Source organism: Lithobates pipiens, unplaced genomic scaffold (genome assembly GCF_037356315.1).
Source record: "Lithobates pipiens isolate NorthernLeopardFrog02 unplaced genomic scaffold, aLitPip1_a1.2 Scaffold_1, whole genome shotgun sequence".
Taxonomy (NCBI): Eukaryota; Metazoa; Chordata; class Amphibia; order Anura; family Ranidae; genus Lithobates; species Lithobates pipiens.
In genome coordinates this window covers 230,539,059-230,562,797 of record NW_027507685.1, presented here as the reverse complement: position 1 = coordinate 230,562,797, position 23,739 = coordinate 230,539,059, and the positions used below count along the sequence as shown (strand labels likewise).

The 23,739-nt window shown below is 43.7% G+C and overlaps 1 protein-coding gene across 4 annotated transcripts in view; it reads right to left on the bottom strand.

The window, feature by feature from the left end:
• Window positions 1–23,739, bottom strand: part of LOC143984248 (uncharacterized) — a 104,830-nt gene that overhangs the window by 31,697 nt on the left and 49,394 nt on the right. For 2 of the 4 annotated variants that reach the window (XM_077484531.1, XM_077484533.1), the window contains 4 exons: window positions 19,373–19,525; window positions 17,871–17,966; window positions 15,010–15,066; window positions 10,854–12,907 (listed from right to left, as the gene is read on the bottom strand). In XM_077484531.1, coding sequence (XP_077340657.1) covers window positions 11,040–12,907; window positions 15,010–15,066; window positions 17,871–17,966; window positions 19,373–19,525 — 2,174 coding nt within the window. In that variant the 3' untranslated portion in view covers window positions 10,854–11,039. Of the gene's footprint in view, window positions 1–10,853; window positions 12,908–15,009; window positions 15,067–17,870; window positions 17,967–19,372; window positions 19,526–23,739 lie in introns of those variants that run through there. The other 2 variants (XM_077484537.1, XM_077484543.1) reach the window with 2 other exon arrangements.

Below are 23,739 nucleotides of genomic sequence, written 5' to 3'. Positions count from 1 at the left end.
AATGCCGGCACCACCGAGCGGAGGGGGGGGGGGGGACGAACGGAGGTTCGACCCCCCCCCCGCATCACTGGACCCTGGAAGAGGTAAGTGTCCGATTATTAAAAGTCAACAGCTGCAGTATTTGTAGCTGCTGTTTTTTTTTTCAAATGGAAACTCCTCTTTAAGACCAGATATTGATTCAGGCCCTGCTGTAAAAAAAACACAGGAGTCTTTCTGGGATAATTCCTTGCTTTGCACCATAAGAAATAGGCTAAGTGCAAGGATAGAGAAGTCAACTTCAAGAGCATTAAGGAATCAGATAGGTTCAAATCCCTCAAGACCTGAGCTTCTATAGCCCGTTCAAGCCAGTGACCAAAAAAAGGGATAGGGAAGGCAAACCGTTCCTTGCAATAGCACATTCTAGGAGAGCGCATGGAGAGTCTGTCAGGTGCATGACTCGGGCCAGTTTGGAAAGGTGTGGATCAGGTTAAACAGATCCACAGAGTCATCAAAGTATGCACTGTGAAGGCTAGAGAAACCCTCAACATGGGGACACTTGGAAACCAAGTGATCAATATCTGGCATTTGCGACAGAGGTTTTGAAACACTTTGGGGTGAAAGGCTGTTCTGGATTCAGCTGGTGACAATCAAGGAAGTGGACTTGTCAATTTTCCCCAACTGGAAAGAACACAGGGTTGAAACGTGAAATTCTACCAAAGAAGACTCTGGTTGGCTTCACTGAGCAACCTGATGGTTATAATTAATAAGGTTCTTATATAGCGCCATATTATGCAGCGCTTTACATATACATTGTACATTCACATCAGTCCCTACTCTCAAGGAGCTTACAATCTAAAGGTCCCCAACTCACATATATGGGGCCCAATTTTGACAGAAGCCAATTAATCTACCAGCATGTCTTTGGAGTGTTGGAGGAAACCAACAGGCACAGTGAGAAAATGCAAACTTCAGGCAGGTAGTTGGGATTCAAACCATTGACCCTTTTTACTGCTAGGTGAGAGTGCTACCCACTACACCACTGTCCCGCCCGATCCTAGTGTGATCACCTTGTAATTGAGAAGTCCAGCATTGAAGGGATAACAGATCTGCTCCAAAATTCATGATGTTGATCAGCATACAAGCTTCCTCCAGGGACCAAATTCATTCCGCCTAAAAGGTGTCCAGGACTACTCCCCAACCGGACAGGCTGGTATCTGTTGTAGGAACCTTCCAAACCAGTGGGAAGAAAGATTTCCTCAACTCCAGGGCAGACCTCAAGAGCCACCAGGCCACAGCAAGCCCACCATTGGTCCTATGCAATGGTCTCCAGAGAAGAGTCATGCAGCTAAAATATTGAGTTTAGGGATTGAAACTAAATGTATGGATCTGCTGTGAAAAAGGCTACCATTAAAATAGGAGAAAGGCATCACAATAACTCACCAGAAAAATGTTGCTCCTCCTTAGCTCTGATCTTCCCTGTATACATTTTTTACTAAATTACTACGTGAATACCATTTCTCTTTTACAATTTTCTATGCAGTCACGTGACCGTAAAGCTTTGGCATTCTAGCTTACTCCCATCTCTCTATGGATGTTGGGCAAGAACTCTTCACCCAGCCGTCCATGCTTTGCTGACTCTGGCAGTTATGGACACTGGAGGGATGATGTCATAGCTCCTTGAAACTCAGCACTTGCTGTTGGACCTTCTTTTTTTTTTTATAGAGAAGCAATAGAGCATTACAGTCAGATAACCCCATAGAAAAACTAGAACAGCATTTACAAAACAATTAAAAATGTATGTATACAGGGCGGATCAAAGCCAATTGGGAGCAACATTAAACTGGTGGGTTATTGTGATGCAATTCCTTCTACATTAAAGGGGTTGTAAAGGTTCGTTTATTTTCTACATAGGTTTCTCTAATCTAGTGCATTGTTGGTTCACTTACCCTTTCCTTCGATTTCCGTTCTAAATGTTTTTTTTCTTTGTCTGAATATCTCACTTCCTGTTTCTCCTCAGTAAACTTCTCACCATCATCCGAGCTGGTGGTTAGTCAGCCAGAACAGCTTACTGAACAGCTTACTGAGGAGGAACAGGAAGTGAGAAATTCAGACAAAGAAAACAAAGAAAAAAAAACATTTATAAAAAGGGAAATCGAAGGAAAAGGTAAAGTGAACCAACAATGCACTAGCTTATAGGAAACTATTTAGAAAATAAAAAACGAACCTTTACAACCCCTTTAAGCCCTGAACCATCATGTAAATGTTGAGCGATGGTCAGCTTCTGGACTATAGTTTCCAAGCATGGAAGCGGAGAGTTTGAAGATTGTCCTGTGGGAAGAGCAGTATCTAGAAGGCCTAGATACTGCAAGTGACAAGTCCATTTCAGTGCTGACCTCTGGATTTTTAAAGAGCCACCTAAACCTCTGCAGTGTTGGAGCAGTTAGACATTGACAGAAAACATGTGCCGACCGTTCCCTCAGTAGGGAGCAGCCCAGGTATCTCACTATAGGAATGCCAGAAAGTCACCAGGATGAAAAGAAACAATGACTGACCTTAAAAATATTCCATCCAGTTTCTGTACCTTAAAAGGAAGGTGTTTAAAAAGTTCAGAATGGAGCAAATTCCCCTTTCGCTTTGGTAACTGAAAACAGGTTTAGAGAATAAACCCTGGAACCTTTCCATTTAAAGATCAATGGTTATGACTCCTTGCAAGAGGATCAGCACCAGAGCAGCATGGAGGTCGTCTAATATTTGTGAGGGTTTTGGAAGACTTCACAAAATGAAGTGGAGTAGGGGCTGAGGCAGAGACTGAAATTCTAGCTAGTAGCCTCTGGTTACTACTTTCTGTACTCAAATGCCTGAAATTTCCTGGGACCAGGGGGCAACAGATTTCCCCCCACTCTGATAAGTGGGGGTGTCCCCTCACTACAAGGAGGGCTTGTTTGCGAGTTTGGAAGCTTTGAGAATTCACAATACATGGTGGAACCAAGTCCTGGGTTTTTTCTTGGGCTAGGATGCAGTGATTTCATTCAGGAAAGCGCAAACACTGGAGCTTCTCTAAGCTAGACTCCTGCAGTGGGGACACAGTGAGGAAGGGCAGATTGGAAAATATACCTTGCTGGGGGGGGGGGGGGGGGGGGGGGGGTGGCTGCAGGGGTTGGTGTTGGCTATCCAAGAACACCACCTTTCATGGCTAGTTTTCAGTTTTATGTTAGATTAGCCCAAAAAAAAGGTTCTATACTCACGTATTTTACCTTATTCCCACGAGAGAAGTTATTCAGCCTTCTTTATATAAACAATATTTGATCCTTCAGTCGATTGTGTGTGTTCTGTTTTAGTCCACAAATTCTTTCAGATGCTGCATAGAGAACATCTAATTGCTCAGTATTTGATCAAAAAGTCTAACAGTTGCACAAAATAGGGAGAGGCAACACTGCTCCAGGTGAAGTAATCCTCCCTCTAATGACTGGGTGCTGGTCCGGTCCATGGTCTGAGCATGAAAGCCAACATAAGAGCTCAGATGACCGCACTCCAGATATAGAAGACAAAAAAAAAAAAAAAAAACCCTATTCCATAAAATCCAAGAAAAAAAAAAAAAAAAAAGTCAAAACATCACAATACAAGACAAGACAGACAGCAGCAGGGTTGATGCGTTTCACACAAAAAACAAAACAAAAAACAACAAAAAACTTTTCTTAGTCATAACCTTAAGTTAAGTTTAACTCTTAAAAAGCATAAGTGCAGCTGAATATGTATGTTGCCCAATTAAACTGCTATAGACAAATATTCAATAATATATATATATATACACACACATACATATATATATATATATATATATATATATATATATATATATATATATATATATATATATATATATATATATATATATATATATACACATACATATACATATATATACACACACACACACATACATATACATACATACACACATACACACACACACACACACACACACACATAAAAAGTAGAAGGAATGAAAACAAAAACGTGTATAGAAAAAAAAAAATACATGCAATTTAATAGAACTTTAGTAGAATCCCAAGTAGTATATGGGTACACACTAGTAATAAAGAGGATATATACCAGAAAGTCGTGCACCCATAGACACAAGAAAAAAGCACGACAAATCGCACAAAAAAAAAAGAAGAAAAAAAAAAAAACTAACTATAAAAAACACAATCCAAAAGTTTTCTATTTTTATAGATTGCATTTATAGTTTGTGTGAGTGGTTGTGCTTTTCTCTTGTCTATGAGTGCACATGTACGACATGTTAGATAGGTGCACAACTTTATGGTATACATCATCTTTATTAGTACTGTGTACCAATATACTACTTGGGATTTTACAAAAGTTCTATGAAACTGCATGTATTTTTTATATACACTTTGTTTGTATTCCTTCTACTGTTTGTATATATCAGGAGTTAAACTTCCAGGTGCGAATCAAGTTATGACTAAGCAACGTTTTTGGTGAAATGCGTAAGTGCCGGTTCACACTGCGGGTGATGCGAGGCGACACCGACTTGCCTCGCCGCGACCTGCCACGACCTCAGCGGCGATTTGCAAATGACTTCTGTATAGAAGTCAATGCAAGTTGCCCCGAGGTCGCCCAGAAGTAGTACAGGAACCTTTTTTCTGAGTCGGAGCGACTCGAGTCGCTCCTCTCAGAACGGTTCCATTGTACAGAACGGGGGCGACTTGTCAGATTGCGGCAAGGCAAGTCGTGTCGCCTCGCATCGCCCGCAGTGTGAACCGGCCCTTAACTCTGTTGCCGTCTGTCAAACGTGAGGTTTTGCCATTTTTCTTGGATTTTATGGAATAAAGATTTTTGTCCGCTATATCTGAAGTGCAGTCATCTCTCTTATGTTGAATTTTATGCACAAAATAGGCTACCTCATATTGACTGTGCACACAGATTTTCCCCCCATGCCTCATCTCTGGGCAGGACTACTGTGTAGAGAAAGGAAAACTGGTTGTCTTCTATCCATAATCACCAATACAGGAGGAGAGTGTCAGGGCTGGCTTAGCCCTTCCTTCTCTGGGCTGGCTGCTCAGCTGTCGGCTAATTGCCAGCTCCTATCTCTCTCCACAGTTACCAGCTGTTCCTTATCCAGCTCGTCTGACCTGCCTACTTAAAGCTGTCCAGCTCACTTTACCTCTGCCTTAGCCTTGGTCACATCACAAGAAACCATCTTCTGCGGTTCTGTTTAACTGGCTTGCTGACATCCCTTCTGGCTCCTTATTCTGCTTTCTGTTGCTCTACTTGGATCCCTGACTTCCGGCCTGGCTGATTACCCGATCTGGTTATTGAACTCTGGCCTGGCCGAATACTCGATCCGGTTACTGGACTCTGGCTATGCTTTGACTACGCTTTTTCTATTTACATTTTTATTTAATAAACAAGTGTGATTTAATTGTACTTCTGTCTCGGTCCGATTCATGGTTTCTGATAGTTAGCTTTCACTGCCCTGACCACTGAGGTGGGGGGGTTATTAGCACTGTCACCAATTATGGGGAGATAATTACTGGGTCCACTGTCATCAGTTATGGGGATCATTATTGTGTCCAAGGTCGCTAATGTGAGGAGTTAATATTGCATTCACCAACACCAGCGTTGGGGGTGGTTATTGCCTCACCAACAGCAATGCTGGGGGATATTACGGCCATTAATGCTGGACGTTATCGTACTACCAATTACTTCAGTGTACAATGTGATACGCAGCTGGACCAACATTTTTGGTTGCCGAGGTGTGGTCTAGCTTCTTTTATTTAAATTTCTTTAAATGAGCTGCCCAACTTGATGCAACACACCTTAATGCATGAAAATGAGGTCCTCTGGAAGTGTTAACCACCACTGATCTACAGTGCCTTGCGAAAGTATTCGGCCCCCTTGAACTTTTCAACCTTTTGCCACATTTCAGGCTTCAAACATAAAGATATAACATTTTAATTTTTTGTGAAGAATCACCAACAAGTGGGACACAATTGTGAAGTGGAACGAAATCTATTGGATATTTTAAACTTTTTTAGCAAATAAACTGAAAAGTGGTGCGTGCAAAATTATTCGGCCCCTTTACTTTCAGTGCAGCAAACTCACTCCAGAAGTTCAGCGAGGATCTCTGAATGATCCAATGTTGTCCTAAATGACTGATGGTGATAAATAGAATCCACCTGTGTGTAATCAAGTCTCTGTATAAATGCACCTGCTCTGAGATAGTCTCAGGGTTCTGTTGAAAGCGCAGAGAGCATCATGAAGACCAAGGAACACACCAGGCAGGTCCGTAATACTGTTGTGGAGAAGTTTAAAGCCGGATTTGGATACAAAAGTTTCCCAAGCTTTAAACATCCCAAGGAGCACTGTGCAAGCGATCATTTTGAAATGGAAGGAGTATCAGACCACTGCAAATCTACCAAGACCTGGCCGTCCCTCTAAACTTTCAGCTCAGACAAGGAGAAGACTGATCAGAGATGCAGCCAAGAGGCCCATGATCACTCTGGATGAGCTGCAGAGAAGGTGGGAGAGTCTGTCCATAGGACAACAATCGGTCGTACACTGCACAAATCTGGCCTTTATGGAAGAGTGGCAAGAAGAAAGCCATTTCTCAAAGATATCCATAAAATGTCTCGTCTAAAGTTTGCCACAAGCCACCTGGGAGACACACCAAACATGTGGAAGAAGGTGCTCTGGTCAGATGAAACCAAAATCCAACTTTTTGCCCACAATGCAAAACGATGGTATTTGTCGTAAAAGCAACACAGCTCATCACCCTCAACACACCACCCCCACTGTCAAACATGGTGGTGGCAGCATCATGGTTTGGGCCTGCTTTTCTTCAGCAGGGACAGGGAAGATGGTTAAAATTGAGGGAAAGATGGATGCAGCCAAATACAGGACCATTCTGGATGAAAACCTGTTGGAGTCTGCAAAAGACCTGAAACTGGGACGGAGATTTATCTTCCAACAAGACAATGATCCCAAACATACAGCAAAATCTACAAAGGAATGGTTCACAAATAAACGTATCCAGGTGTTAGAATGGCCAAGTCAAAGTCCAGACCTGAATCCAATCGAGAATCTGTGGAAAGAGCTGAAAACTGCTGTTCACAAACGCTCTCCATCCAACCTCACTGAGCTCGAGCTGTTTTGCAAGGAAGAATGGGCAAGAATTTCAGTCTCTCGATGTGCAAAACTGATAGAGACATACCCCAAGCGACTTGCAGCTGTAATCGCAGCAAAAGGTGGCTCTACAAAGTATTAAACGCAAGGGGGCCCGAATAATTTTGCACGGCCCACTTTTCATTTTTTTTATTAGTTAAAAAAGTTTCAAAAATCCAATAGATTTCGTTCCACTTCACAATTGTGTCCCACTTGTTGGTGATTCTTCACAAAAAATAAAAATGTTCTATCTTTATGTTTGAAGCCTGAAATGTGGCAAAAAGGTTGAAAAGTTCAAGGGGGCCGAATACTTTCGCAAGGCACTGTACAGGCCTTTTCTTCCCCAGCCGGACTATCTCTGGCCTGCTCCTTTTAGTCATTGGATTTCAGTTCTTTTAATAACGGAGTCTCCACATGACATGTAGGCCTTATCTAAACACATTCAAATAAACTGACAACACCCCCTCCTCCAGACACCTATAAAAGGCATTTTAATTAATTGCGTAACTCCTCCCAGGACTAAGACCACTGCTTGCATCAGTAACAAGGGCTTCTGAGAAGAGTACTAGGACAGGTTGCAGCGATTTCTTCAGAAAATTATGTACAGCACCCTTCTAGCCCCTCATTAGACATGAAGTGGGTGCATTGCAGAGAGGCTCAGACTTCACTGGATCAAAAAATAATAAAAAAAAATAGAAAAAAAAAAATGTAAAAGCGCCTCCACACGCAGAAGCAAACACAAACATACATCACACCCACATATGTAAACGACATTCAAAACACACATGTGAGGTATCTCCATGAAAGTTAGAGAGAGCAATAATTCTAGCCCTAGACCTCCTCTAACTCTAAACTGATAACCTGTGAAATCCTTAAGGTATTGTAAGTACTGAAGTACGCAATTTTAAAGCGTGACGTGTTAGGTATCCATTTACTCAGCGTAACATCATAATTCACATTATACCAAAAAAAAAATTGGACTAATATTAGGCTTATTCATGAAACCGTTTCTCCCCAACCCCCCCCCCCCCATCAATGTTTGAAAAATTGCTCATCCAATTACCCTTTTTCCTAAAGCTGGAGGAGCTTCTAGTCCTCTGCTGCTGGTGGTCACATGTTCAAAAATAAATAAATAAAAAAAAAAAAACACCTTTTGGACTTCAGAGCAAAAAAAAAAAAAATAAAAAAAAAAATACTACTATCAAACTGTTTTATATTGTCATACAAAAACACAGTATTTCATATTTGAAATGAAATATTTTTTGCCATTAACATGGTGTGGGCAGACTTCTGACAGTCACAGGCTGTGTCATGGCTCTCCAGCCTGTGTATTAGAATAATCGGGAGATGAAGCCTCACATGTAATATTCAACCCCATTGTGTTTAGCTGGTTAGTGGGCATGGAGGAGGAGAGAGGGAGTGGGCTGTCATTTACCACTGTGTATATACACCTACATGTGTGACTCTGTCATGTGTGTCACATGGGCTGCTCAGATGTGATAGGGAGGAAAAGCTCAGGGAAGAAATACACTAAAAACGGAGCATGTGCAGTAGCTGCCAACACTGCTCTGTAAAATCCACAAATGCAGTGGGGACATGGACAGAAGGCTCAACCGGTTTAAAAAAAAAAAAAAAAAAATACAGAGAAAGAATCCCACAGTGACCGAGTGAGTACAAACAGCATGTAATACACGATTTAGTGATAGTTTTCAATGATGTGGGTTTAGTGACTTTGAGAGCCTGTCCTAGGTCTGTCCTCATTAACACACAGCGTAAGAAGCCACACGAGCTGCAGCTTGTATAAGAGCAGTCTGAACAGCAAGCTTTGTTGAAGCTTTTAAAGTACCATTCAGCTCCAGTTTGCAAAATGTTGAAAACAGAGCTCCTCACAGGAGTGCTGATTGCCACCTTCAACCACTTGAATACAGGCCACTTATACACCTTCCTGCCCAAACCAATTTTCAGTGCCATCACACCTTGAATGCGGTAATGCGACACTGTACCCAAATAAAAATGTTATAATTTTTTTTACCCCACAAATAGAGCTTCTTTTGGTGGTATTTGATCACCTCTGGTGTTTTTATTTTTTGCCCAACAAATAAAAAAAAAAAAAAGGAAATTTTGAAAAAAAAAATAAAAAAAAAAGTTTTCTTAGTTTCTGTTACAAAACTTTATAAGTTTTCTCCTTCACTGATGGGAACTGATGAGGCACTTGTATGCATCACTAACAGGCACCGATTGGCAGCACTAATGGGCACTCATAAGCGGCACTGATCAGGAGGCACTGGCAGACATCACTGATGGGCACAGAGTTCCATCCCTGGTGGGCTTACCTGGTGGTCATGGGTAGGCTGAACAGATAATCAGTGCAGATCAACCCACCCCACCTCCCACGGCAGGAGAGCAGCCGATCGCCTTTGCTCTACTCACACTTGTCAGCGCGAGTGGAGGAAAAGGCGATACACTGCTTTTCCCGTTTGCACTGATCAGCTGTGATTGGACACAACTGATCACGTGGTAAAAAGCCTTTGTCATAGGCACTTTACTTTGATCAGAAATGCGGTGTGAGACTGACACACCACACAGATCACTGCGCCCCGTGGGGACTGCGGATTATCCTGCTGGGCATCATAGAATGCCCAGTCAGGATAACAGAATCACTTTCTGGCCGGCCGTCATTTTGATATATGGAGGGTGGGAAGTGGTTAAGCAAGCTGCTAGCAGACTTCAGAAGGCATTCAAGAATCTTCAAGAAGTGCTAAAGCCTGCTAGCAGCTTGCTTAAGGCTCGGTTCACACGTAATACCAATGCGGCTCCCAGCAGGGGTCCTGTGTATCCTGGTTCACCGTTTCAGGTCCGATTTCAGCCCGAATTTGGACCTGAAACAGACCAGAAGATGCACAGGACTACTGTACAAATTTGCACCGGAGCTGCATCGGAGATATGTGAACCGGCTCCATAGAAAAACCATTCACAATCTTCTGCTGTTGCAAATTGAATGCAAGGATCCAGCATCCAATTCGTAATAGTGTGAACCCGGCCTAAAGTGGCATTCAAAACTCCCATGAGGATCTGTGTTTACATTTACAAACTGGAGCTGAATGGTACTCTAAAAGCTTCAAAGACTGCTTATCACACTGCGCTTATACAAGCTGCAGCCCGTGTGAAACAGGCCTTAAAGTGATATTAAAGAAGGGCAAGTTCTTTTTTTTAAAAACATTTTATATTTACCTGCTCTGTGCAGTGGTTTTGCACAGAGCAGTCCCGATCCTCTTCTCACATTACCCATTGGCGCTCCTGGCCCTTCCCTGCTCCCAAGTGTCCCCAAAGAAAGCCGATTGCTGTGGGCAGGCTCGCTCTCTAGCCACAGCTCTGCGTGTCCATTCAGGCACAGAGCCATGACTCTACCCTGCCCTCTCTCTCCTCATTGGCTCACTGGCTGATTGACGGTAGCAGGAGCCAATGAGGATCGATGGGACCAAATCCACAGGTTTTTTAATTTTATTTTTTAACCTTCATGCATAGAATGCATGAAGGTAAAAAAATAAAAATCTTGAGCCTTTGATACCACTTTAAAGTTCAATGCCTCAGAACAATAGCAAAGTTGATGCTGTTCAGCTTTACCTGCCCACCCACTGACATGCAGGAACCAACATTGGAAAGGGATTGGCTACAGTAAAGGTCATACGTTGTAATCTGCAGCACCTGAAAACATTACATTTTAATAATTAAACCAGGCACCGAATATGTCTATAGATAAAAAAGGCAAAAACATTTTGAAAACAGTTCATTGAATAAAAACAGAAAACATAGATATTAACAAAAGTAAACTATTTATATTTAACAAAAGAAAAAGTAAAAAAAAAAAGGTAAAGTTAGAGTTTTTGTACACAGCGTGTCCTCCTTTGGTGCTTTAACAAATAAGACTTCACCGTAAACTCTTTTCCGCACCCGTTACATGAGAATTGGCCTGACCGGTGAACTGCCTGGTGACGGGCAACGTGGGACTGGCTAGTGAAGCCTTTGCCGCATATCGGGCACAAAAAGGGGCGTTCGCCCGTGTGACTTCTAATGTGGCAGTTGAGCGTGGACTTCTGCGCAAAATGTTTTCCACATTCCGGACAGCCGAAAGGTCTCTCTCCCGTGTGGGTCCGCATGTGCTTGACCAGGCAGCCGCTGGAGAGGAAGCTCTTCCCGCACTCAGCACAGACGTGTGGACGTACCTCCGGATTTGATTTCCACGGCTCCTCATTTAGGAGGTCGTCGTCGGACATCTCGCCAAATGATTCATCTGTGATAGACGACTCACTAAGAGAGACATCTATCGATACGTTTTCATTCAAGGAGACACCTGTTCTGAGCCTGTCGCTAGGTGAGATATAGCTTATGGACGCATTACTTAACGAGACATCTTTATCTGTTGTGTTGCCTACTAAGCCATCTCTTATAAAGCCCTCACCTAACAAGGATTCTTTAATGGGTGGTGCACCAGTAGCATCTCTTAAAGATACGTCGTTAACAGCGTCATCTTTAGACTTAAGCGAGGCATCGTTAACTGGAGTTTTATCCAACATGATCTCTCCGGTGGGCCTAACCCCAAGCAAGGTATCAAAATCTGGGATCTTGTCAACATCTCCACTAGTGTTTTCACTGGCCGAAACACCAACGTTGATGTCCATAGCAGTTTTCACAGTAAACAAAGCATCATTAGCAGGTTTATAATTATTTGTCTCCCCAGAAAGGGCCAGGGTCTTATCACCACTGTCACATTTCAGTCGAGCTAATTGCTCTATCAGCCTTTCCTTGGCATGAATTTTCATGTGCATCTCAAAATTGAATTTCTTGCTAAAGCACTTCTGACATGCCTTACAAACAAAAGGCTTTTCATCCTCATGTAGCCGTCGGTGGCTGTTAAGACTGGAGCTTTGGGCAAACCGTCTCCCACATAGATCACAGACGTACGGTTTTTCCCCAGTATGAACGCGCATGTGTTTAATCAGACAGCCGTTATACAAGAACCTCTTGCCACATTCTGGGCAGGCGTGGGGGCGCTCCATGGTATGGGCTCTGATGTGCCTTTCACATGCAGCTTTTGTGGGGAAGAGTTTTTCGCACAGTGTACACGGGTACAGCTCTTCGCCAGCGTGGAGACGCAAGTGCATTTCGAAGTTTGACTGTTTTGCAAAACATTTGCCGCACTGCGGACAAGGTACAAGTCTATCTCGTATATGGATGAGCCGGTGCCTGTCGAGACCAGACTTGGAGTAAAGGCATTTGCCGCACTGATTGCACAGCCATTGCCTATCTCCTTTGTGGGTCCTCATGTGGGTCTCCAACTCGGCCTGCGTGCCAAAACACTGACCGCACTCCTCACATATGCGGATCTTGTCTTCCAGGTGCAGTAACAGATGTCCTTCAAGTGCCGACTTATCAGAAAACTGTTCCCCACATTCTGGACAAACATTGTCATGGATTTTCTGATGCTCAAAGAATTCAGACACACCCTCAAATGTTTCTGGACACACGGGGCAAATGAACCGCAAATCTCTTGGAGTTATTTGCTTAGTACGGTGCTCCTTTACAGATGGGTTAGTGTGCGACGACTGAAGACCACAAGGGGATTGGGATGACCTGTCATTGTGGTTGTTTGTTGCCACTCTCTTCACAAACCAGTAGTTTACCTCTGCCTTGCTGGAAGGGTCTTGTTGGGGCAATGGTGTGACCACATCTTCTACAATCCACTCTGCAGAAAAATAAAAATAAATATAAGATAAGTTAACCACTTGTAATTTAAAGAGCTGTTCCTTACCATTACTCCTCCATCAAAGAAGGAGTAGACCGAGAAGAGCAGAGTATACAGAATCATTTTTTAATGCATAGACTGATTTACATATCATGACATTGAAGAAACCCTGTACTGAAAGAATGGTGGACCATTGCTTATTTCCGAAAAAAATGCAAGTTATCTGGTTTCATGCTTTAAAACACCAACACACTAGTAAAAATAGAATTAAGTCAGCATTCCTAATCTGCATACCTAGTCGAAGAAGTAACTTAGTCTAAAGCCATTGGGACAACATAATGGCCAAGAAACTAGTGTATTTAAGAGGGTGGATCAACAAAGGTGGTCGTCAGGCTCTCACTGAAGCTTTATTTAAAGAACTGAAATCTGGAAGCGGTTTTAAAAAATGGGTATACAGAGGGCAAAGGAACAGTCGCATATGAGTTTGACTACTTCAGGAAGAGTCAATTCTCTAGCACATCCCCTTCACTTCCAGTACGTCATAATCCTTGCCTCGCCTGGGAGCGTCTAATTATTGTCCCAGCTCTTTTGCCCCTCCATTAACCTCCCTGCATCACTTCTTTTTTGTTGCATCCAGAGGGGAGTGAAGGGGAACTATAGATCTGAGATTTTCAAACTACGGCCCTCTAACTATTGCGGAACTACACGTCCCATGAGGCATTGTAAAACTGACATTCACAGACATGACTAGGCATGATGGGAATTGTAGTAACTGAAGGGCCATAGTTTGAAGAATTCTGCTATAGAGGGTTACTAGAGTGACAACGCTGAGTCTGCTGATATCGTATCCAAGATTGTGGCCTTAAGCAGCCATGTCAGGGCTTATTAAAGATGAACTTCCACCCCCCCCCCCCCCCCCAATAATGTGGTCTCCTTACAGCTGATCATTACCAATTATTGATTAGCCATGCCATTTTTTGCCCTGTGTCTGGAGGTGGCCATCTTAGTAGAAGGCAGGGCTTTGCTTCCTCATGTTAGAGCCTCCAGCATAGAGAACAATGAGCAGCACAGTAGTTGCGTCATCAAATCTCCTGAGGCTGGGTTCACACCTCCAACAGATGTGGCTCACAGTAGGGGTCCGGTGCATCCCTGTTCTCCATTTCAGGGATTCATTTTTGCCTGAATTTGGCCCTGAAACTAAGCCAAAGACGCACATTGTTCCTGTGCAAGCCGATCTGCAGCCGCAATGGAGATATGAGAACCGACTCCATAGAGAGCAAGTCACAATCTCCTATCATGCGAATTGAATGCAGAGAAAACCGCATCCAATTCACATAGGTGCCTTAGAGCCCACACTGAAAATATAAAGCTATGGGGCTATGGGTACAGAAGTACCTAGGCACCCTTACATACCAGGAAGTACGCTGCCATTTTTTAGAAGGATATCTAACCAAGAGATACATTTTAAAAAAGGTACAATTAACACTTCTAGCTGTTTCATATAACATGCAAATCTTAATTTTTTTTAGTTCAGGCCATTTTTAAGGATAAGTACACTTTAAAACAGAACACATTTATCCTTTTTAGACCCCCACCCACTCTGCCAACATAGCCCCCCTCCTCAGATACATACTTACCTAGCAATCACACCTGTAGCTTCCTGCTGAAATACCTTCAGTTCGTGGACCGCAAAATGTACAGCAGGTTCCCAAAGGGTTCTATGGGGCCATCTTTAATTGTCTCTGATCTTGGGAGACCCCTAAAGAACCCTCTAAGCAGGTGTTGGCAGCTCACAGCGGGATGTAAACTTATGACCTATACTTTAAAATACTTGCACACCCAGTGAGGAATATAGTTTAATGTAATATCAAAAGTAATTATCAATATTTTTAAGAATCTGCCGCTTTGCCTATAGTGTCTCTAGAGAGTGTCAGATACCTGCCTGTCCCCTACCCTACACCGCGGTTCCAATCGCCTGTCACTACATCATTACTATGTCCGGCAGCCGGGGAGGCCAGCAAAATTACAAATATTTAAAAAGAATCACTTTACATTCTTCTAAAATATATAAAAATATATATAGAAAAAAAATCTTCCCTTACCAATTTCAGCAACACCTTCAACTGGCTGGGTATTGCTTTTTGCTGTCGTCACATCCGCTGTGGGCAAGAACATATTTTATTGTTTCTCATTCAGTGCAATCTTCTAGTGAAATGTATTATTTGCTCCACAACATTTATAAACTTCATCTAAAATCTGTGGTAAAACATGATTCAGTGACTTCAGAAGGGTCCTGCATTATCCCAATGATAGTAAAAGCACAGACAGTGGGGTTGATTTACTAAAGGCAAATTGACTGTGCACTTGGTAAAATGCAGTTGCCCCAGAGCTTAGTAAAGTAATATAAGCTCTGCTTACTTCCATCATCCAATCAAGTGCAAGCAACAATGTTTTTTTTTTTTTTATTTCCCTTGCACATGATTGGGTACTCTTTGCAAAGTGAAGCTTTACCTCATTTACCAAGCTCTGGGATCAACTGCACTTGCAAAGTGCACAGTCTAGTTGCCTTTAGTAAATCAACCCCAGTGTCTTATTTAAAAGGGGTTGTAAAGGTTTGTGTTTTTTCACCTTAATGCATCCTATGCATTAAGGTGAAAAAACACCCATCATTGACCGCCCCCCCCAGTCCCCCGTTTTACTTACCTGAACCCTTAAACTTGTCCCATGGGGTCGTGCTTTCTCTGTCCGGGGTTCTTGGCTCTTGATTGGATAGATGGATAGCAGCGCAGCCATTGGCTGTCAATCAAATATCCAATGACACAGGCGCCAGGGAGGCAGGGCTGGCGTCTATGGACAGGAATGCTGGACTCGAGAGTGTGCCCACAAGGTAACCCCTTCGGAGAAATGCTTCTCACAGGGGGTTATCAGATGTGGGGAGGAGCCGCGAGAGTCATCAAAGGACCCCAGAAGAGCAGGTTCGGGGCCACTCTGTGCAAAACAAGCTGCACAGTGGAGGTATGACATGATTTAATAATAATAATAATAAAAAAAAACACGGATGAAAAACGGGGCTTGCCTCCCCACCAATCTCCGTCTGCACTGGGGTCACATTAGCTTGAATGAAGGAGAGAAAGCGAGGGGGAAGAGAAACATTGGAATACTAAGTACTAGTACAAGTATAAATCACCTCCAATGTTGGGTGTCCTGCATGTGTGGATGTTGCTGCACTGCAGTGCCTTAAAGTATTCATCATACTTTATTATTCTGTATTGGTATGTAATGTCTGTAAGCTTAGAGTATACTGTATGTGTTATGTACTTTTTGAATTTGCCGCCGGGCTCTGCCCCATGTGTCGTGACACTCGCAGGGAAAGGAGCCCGGCATGCAGAGCAATGGGCAGATGATCCGGCGGAGGACACAGCAGGATCCTGGTGACAAGGTATGTTGAACCAGGATTCTGAAATGCAATGCCAAGTGTGGCTTGGGGTTACCACTAACGCTATGGAAATTTAACCCTGAGCCACACTCTATATGGGTCTATGAGAAGCCTTCATCCACTTTTAAACTGCCGGAGAGGGTTAAATTACACAAAGATGGACTCTATTTACTAATTAGGTGACATCTGAAGGCAATTGGTTCCACTAGATTTTAGTTAGGGTCATCAAAGTAAATGGGGCTGAATACAAATACACAAAACACCTTTTCAGATATTTGAAAAAAAATATATATTTGAAAACCATTTATCATTTTCCTTCCACTTCACAATTGTGTGTCACTTTGTGTTGGTCTATCACATAAAATTCCAATAAAATACATTTACGTTTGTGGTTGTAACATGACAAAAATGTGCAAAATGTCAAAGGGGTATGAATACCTTTTCAAGGCACTGTATGTAGAACTATAAACATTTTTACATTTTAATTTGGGGTGCCTTGAGATTATCCATAATTTTAAAGGGTGCCTCGACTGAAAAAAGGTTGAGAAACACTGCTAGAGAGAGTGTCACTTGAGTGAATGCCCAGTCTGCTGAAATCACATCCAAGATGACGGCCTTGAGAAGCTGGGTCAGGGGTTACTAATGACTACACAATGGGAGCTTTTACAAGTTAAAGTAGAGTTAAACTCCGCTGTCGGAACTCAGAGTTTTTGCCATAATATGCACATTATGGAAGACTTACCTAGCAAAGTGCCCCATATTTCCATCATCTCTGACATCTTCCCCAGGTCCTTTTCTGGGTTGCGCATCTTTGGCCACCCTAATTGGCTGGCTGAGAGTGGCATAACTCAGCCTGACTACTACTTTATGACAAAACGCGTAGGGTGAGCCTGATGTGACGTCATCACACAAGTGCCCATGGCTGTTTCTTCACGACATAACACGAGCGTAAAACCTGTATTTTTTAGACCCCTTTCACACTGCCAGCATTTTTCAGGCACTACAGCGCTAAAAATAGCACCCGAAAGAAAGCGGCTCCATTCACTCCAGTGTGAAAGCCTGCCTGACTGCCGACACCCGAGGCGGCTCGGTGTGAAAGCCCTCTAAAGTAGTAGTCTTGTTCCTTTTTACCTACAAGTAAGCTTATAATAAGGCTTACCTGTAGGTAAAATGAGCATCTCCTAAACATGCACCATTTAGGAGATTCTAGTTATCAGTAACGGGTGACGTCACCGTGCCGTTTCTTCAGAGCTGTGTGCCGTGGCTGAGACTCCTGCGCGCGGGGGCACATCAGCATGGCTCACGCACACAGAAGGTAGAAAAAAAAAAAAAAAAAAGAAGAAGAAGATCAGAACTGCATCTGGTGTGAACTGGTCCTTAGTGAGCACCAAGCTTAAGTGTAAGTTACACTTTGTTGTTATCCCGCCGCTTTGTATACATTCTCAGCTGACAGCTAAATGTCCCAGGAAGGGCTGCAGCACTGGTTGCTGGCATTCAAGAAAAGTTCCATCTTTCATTTATACTCACTGGAAGAAATCTTCTCCTCTTTGAATTCTTCCTTAATTTTCAACTTTTCCTTCCATTCAATCTTGTGGACCGGTTCTGGATCCACGCAGAAACAGTCTTTATAAAAAAAGAAAGAAAGTCCACCCTAATTACCATTTATCACAACTAGATCAGTCAGAGAATAAAACAAATATTCATGGATCTGAGTAACATTAGCCTTAAAGTGGGTTGCCACCCCCCCCCCAAAAAAAAGTTAAAAAGTCAGCAGCTACAAATGCTGCAGCTGCTGACTTTTAATAATCGGGACACTTACCTGTCCCAGGGTCCAGCGATGCGGGGGGAACGAAGCCCCCCCCCTCATTCCCCGCTCCGCTCAGCACGGGCATTCTTACTGTGCACCCGGCTGTGGCTTCACAGCCCAGGACCCACTACGCATACGCGAGCAGTGCCGCTCGCTGTGATACGCCGCACAGTCACCTGGGACATGTGACAGGTCCCAGATGACTGTGCGGCATGGAGGAGAAGTGATGTCAGTGCCCGGGCACTGAAGGAGGTAGACTACGAGGGACCCCCTATCAACAGTCATTTAGGAGGTGAGTAAAAAAAATTTCTGGGTGGAAAAACCACTTTAAAGTGATTAAAAAAAAAAAAAAAAAAAAAAAAAAAAGGTGGTTTACAAAACAACATGCGTACTATATGTACGTATATCGTACTTACATCCACTGTGCAGTTCCTACAATGTGGCCGGCCCCGATCCCACGGCGGCTCCTGGCACCATCGGTTAACCCCCTGGGAGAAGCGCTCTCCGGGGCGGGGGTTGGGGTTACCATGAGAGCGCGCTCCTGAGTCCAGCATTTGCATCTATAGACACAGAATGCAGGATTTGGCCCCGCCAATGGCTGAGCTAAACATGTGGTTTAGGGTATATCAGTTTTATTTTGATATCAGTAAGAACTTTAAAAAAAATAAAAAATAAAAAAAAAGGGGGAAAAATAAAAATATACACAGATGCACAGACCGAGAAATGCATCACTGCCCATGATTGGTGGTGGGCAGTGTTGGCTTCCAGGTGGGAGTGCTCTGGGGGGTTTGGACTACGATCCCCAACACACCTGAGCCCATCACTACTGGGGACACAGAAGACCAACAGATCCCAGAAGGAACATCAGCTGAGGAAGTGAACTGAGGCCAGAGGTCACCATTAAGCCAGGCAGCTCGTATTTTCAGGAGAACATCAAAATTTAAAGTGAAACCACCTCGAACCCCCCCCCCCCCCCCCCCCAAGGGAAATTTGTAGGCATAAATAATATTTCTGGAAAAGAAAAAATAAATAAAATATAATAAACTATACATCTCCTCTGCAATGAAATATTAACTACCTCTTCGCAAGTCTCCTTAAAATTTATAAGGGAGTAAAGTTCCGCCTTCATCGAGAACTTTCTTGTGTTAATGGTACATGCTCTTTACCTAAGGCCATTAATGATCAATCAATATGGCTATCAAATATCAATGAAACAACATACCTGAAAAGTGATCATCATCATCATCCTCCTCCTCATCTTCATCGTAATCGAGGTCATCTTCATCATCGTCCTCATAGTTCACAGGATGCCTCACCCCGGTTTCCTTTCTCTCTTCCGATTCTGATAGACTGTCAGGCTCCACACACATACAGTCTACAAATAAAACCGGTTATTGTTAACCTTGTTCCTCATCACAATCAGCAGAATATTATTCTCAGACATGGCAGAGAGAATGTCAATCTACAGTCTATCAAACCTGTGCACCCTTCTAGTTCTAAGTCCTAACTTTATACTAACATTCAGGAACCAATTGTTGATTATGTGATCAACATAATGGCAAATTATGGAGGAGATCTCATGAGGCTGGTTGGTACGAAAGAAGAAGAAGAAGAAGAAGGAGAAGGAGGAGAAGAAGGAGAAGGAGAAGGAGGAGAAGAAGGAGAAGGAGAAGGAGGAGAAGAAGGAGAAGGAGAAGGAGGAGGAGGAGAAGAAGGAGAAGGAGAAGGAGGAGAAGAAGGAGAAGGAGAAGGAGAAGGAGAAGGAGAAGGAGAAGGAGGAGAAGAAGGAGAAGGAGAAGGAGAAGGAGAAGGAGAAGGAGAAGGAGAAGGAGAAGGAGGAGAAGGAGGAGGAGAAGGAGGAGAAGGAGAAGAAGGAGAAGAAGGAGAAGAAGGAGAAGAAGGAGAAGGAGGAGAAGGAGAAGGAGAAGGAGGAGAAGGAGAAGGAGAAGGAGAAGGAGAAGGAGAAGGAGGAGAAGGAGAAGAAGGAGAAGGAGAAGGAGAAGGAGAAGAAGGAGAAGGAGAAGAAGGAGAAGGAGAAGGAGAACAGCTCCATCTGACACTGTGCCTTGCACAAAATGAGGCCCAGTGACAGCTGAACCCAGGAAGCTGCAATAGTTACAGTGCATTACGAGTAAATAAAATGTAAAAAACTATTTCAGATTCAAAAAAGTGGTTGTAAAGGGAGAAGTTTTTTTTTTTTTTTTTTTTTAATCTTAACCACTTCCTGCTCGCCATATAGCAAAATGATGGTGGCAAAGTGGTTGTAATATTCTGACCGGACGTCATATGACGTGATCAGGATATTAAGCCGCTGCGCTCCCCCAGGGGCGTGCATCGCGGCGGTCGTTGTTGCGAGGTGTCAGTCTGACACCCTCCAACTACGATCTAAGTAAAGAGTCTCCGACGGAGACTCTTTACCACGTGATCAGCCGTGTCCAATCACGGCTGATCACAGTGTAAATAGGAAGAGCCGGTGATCGGCTTTTCCTCACTCGCGTCTGCCAGATGCGAGAGTAGAGGAGAGCCGATCGGCTGCTCCTCTGATGGGGGGGGGGGGGGTCTGTGCTGATCGATTATCAGCACAGCCCCCCCGAGGATGCCCACACTGGACCACCAGGGACGCCACTAGACCACCAGAAGATGCCCAGCACCAGGTATGCCCCCTTGACCACCAGGGATGCCAGCCAGTGCCCATAATGAATGCCAATCAGTGCCCATAATGGATGCCAATCAGTGCCCACAATGGGCATCACTGATAGGCATGCATTATTGTTTGGCACTGATTGGCATCCATCCCTACAAAACTTTAAATTACAATGCTGCCCATCAGTGCCCATCCTAGCTGCCTATCAGTGCCCATCCTAGTCGCCTATCCGTGCCTATTTGTGCCACCTATTAGTGTCTGTCACATATCAGTGCCACCTATCAGTGCTGCCCATCACTGCCACTTCATTGGTGCCACCTCTTCGGTGCCCATCAGTGCCACCTTATCAGTGCCCGTCACTGCAGCCCCGTCAGTGCCCATCAGTGAAGGAGAAAAACCTTACTTATTTACAAAGTTTTGTAACTGAAACAAAAAAAGAACATGTTTTTTTTTTTTCAAGATTTTCGGTCTTTTTTTTTATTTGTTTAGCAGAAAATAAAAATCTCAGAGGCGATCAAATACCACCAAAAGAAAGCTCTATTTGTGGGAACAAAATGATAAAAATTTAGTTTGGGTACAATGTAGAATGACCGCACAATTGTCATTCAAAACGTGACAGTGCTGAAAGCTCAAAATTGGTCTGGGCAGGAAGGTGTATAAGTGCCCGGTATTGAAGTGGTTAATGCATTCTATGCATCAAAATAAAAAACCTGTGTCATGCAGCGCACACCCCCCTCCCCCCCCTTACCCGAGCCCCATCTCAAACCAGCGATGTTGTATGAGCGCCTCAGCTGTTTAGACTCTCCCGCCTCATTGGCTGAGACGGCAGCAAAGCGCCATTGGCTCCTATTGCTGTCTAAGTAATTGAGCCAATGAGAGAGAGGGGGCGAAGCCGGGTCACAGCTCAGTGTCTGAATGGATACATAGAGATACGGCTTGGCTGCCCTCAAAGCAAGCTGCTTGCTGTGGGGGCACTCAACAGGAAGGAGGGGCCAGGAGCACCAAAGAGGGACCCGAGAAGAGGAGGATCTGGGCTGTTCTGTGCAAAACCAACTGCACAGAGGAGGCAAGTATAAAATATATTTGTTATTTTTAAAAGGAGAAAAAAATAAATAAAAAAAAAAAACAAAGTCTTTAGTATCAAGTTAAAGAGTGTTTTAAAAAGTGTATGTTAAGCCAAAAATCTTTTTCTCATTTTGCTTTGGAATGGGGAAAGATTGGAACCCTTGTAAGGTTTTTATATGGTGCTCCATAAGAGTTAGAGCCGGTTCACACAGCGGGCGATGCGAGGCGACACGACTCGCCTCGCCTCGCTCTCGCAAGTCGCCCCCGTTCTGTACAATGGAACCGTTCTGAGAGGAGCGACTCGAGTCGCTCCGACTCAGAAAAAAGGTTCCTGTACTACTTTTGGGCGACCTCGGGGCGACTTGCATTGACTTCTATACAGAAGTCATCTGCATGTTGCCGCTGAGGTCGCGGCGAGGCAAGTCGGAGTCGCCTCGCCTCGCCTGCAGTGTGAACCGGCCCTTACTCTCACTTCCTGTCCTGCCTACATAGGTTTCACCACACAAGGTCAAAATCTGCAGCAGGGTGTAGAAAAAAAATGTATTAATATTAAACTATGAAATCTCGCTAACAGAGCCCTGGATAGCAGTAAAACATGCCAGGGGTTCCAACCTTTTCACGCTGTCAAAATCAGAAAAAAAAAATAAAATAAAAAAACTTGAGTGAATACATTAGGTAAAAAAAATAAATAAAAAAAAAAGTAAACAAAAACATCAATGCCACAATGGGCAAAGCAACACGTCTGCCTAACAGCAAGTACTGCAAACGGCATTTGCTTTAGCACCCAAGTGATTGTAAAGGCTTTGTTATTTTTATAGGAAATAAAAACAACAAACAACAAACATGTTATACAGAGCAGCCTGGATCCTCCACTTCTTGGGTGCCTCGTCACTGCTCCTGGCCCCTCCTTCCTGTTCAGTGTCCCCACAGCAAGCAGCTTGCTATGGGGGCACCCGAGCAGAGTCACAGCTCCGTGTGTCCAGACACGGAGCCCCAACCCGACACCGCCCCCTCTCTCCCCTGCAGCAGCGGGAGCCAATGTTTCAGCCAATCAGGAAGGAGAATCTAGGACGGCTGAGACACTGTGGAAATCGCTGGGACCTCAGGTAAGTATGGGGGGGGGGGGGGGGGGATCTGGCTGCTGCACACAGAAGGTTTTTAATCATCTTAATGCATAGCATTAAGATAAAAAAACCTTTTGCCTTTAAAACCAATTTAAGTGCTTTGAAACTTCCAGCTAAGGGAACGCCTGGCTATGATAATAACCTGTTGAAGGAGGACTCTTCCCCATCTCTAAATGACAGCACTTGAGTTTGGCAATTGCCCACTTTGGCACCAAGCATACCATTATGGAAGTCTATTGTTGGAGGCCCTGGGTATTTCTGCCGCCGGTTGTGGATCAGAGCGGCAGTGGTATGAGCGGAAGGCTTCATGCACAATAGCAGCTCCTAAAAACTTGAGTTTAAAAGCCTGTGTCAGTGTACACATAACAGAGTTTAGGAGCTGCTGCTGTTAGGGGAGGTTCAAGCTCCTTGTCCTGAACGTGGAAGAATCGTGTTAAGGATAGGAACGCTTTGACTGGCAGTTGTGGAAAAAAACGCAACAAAAGAAAAACAAAAGAAAAATCTTGGCGTGATTTTGACACATTTCGCATTTTCCCGTGGCTGCGGCAAATAACGGTCGAATGTACATGAAGCACTAGATCTCTGTAACATTAACCTGTTGCAGTGCATTTAAGCACTTGTACACTTAGCACTCTTTAACCGCTGATGAAGCTGCAAAAAGCAAATGAAACATGTTGGTTTATGGGGAATGGAAGGAATTTCTAGTTAGAAGGATATAGGGGGGGGGGGGGGGGACAAAAAAAAAAAAAAAAAAGG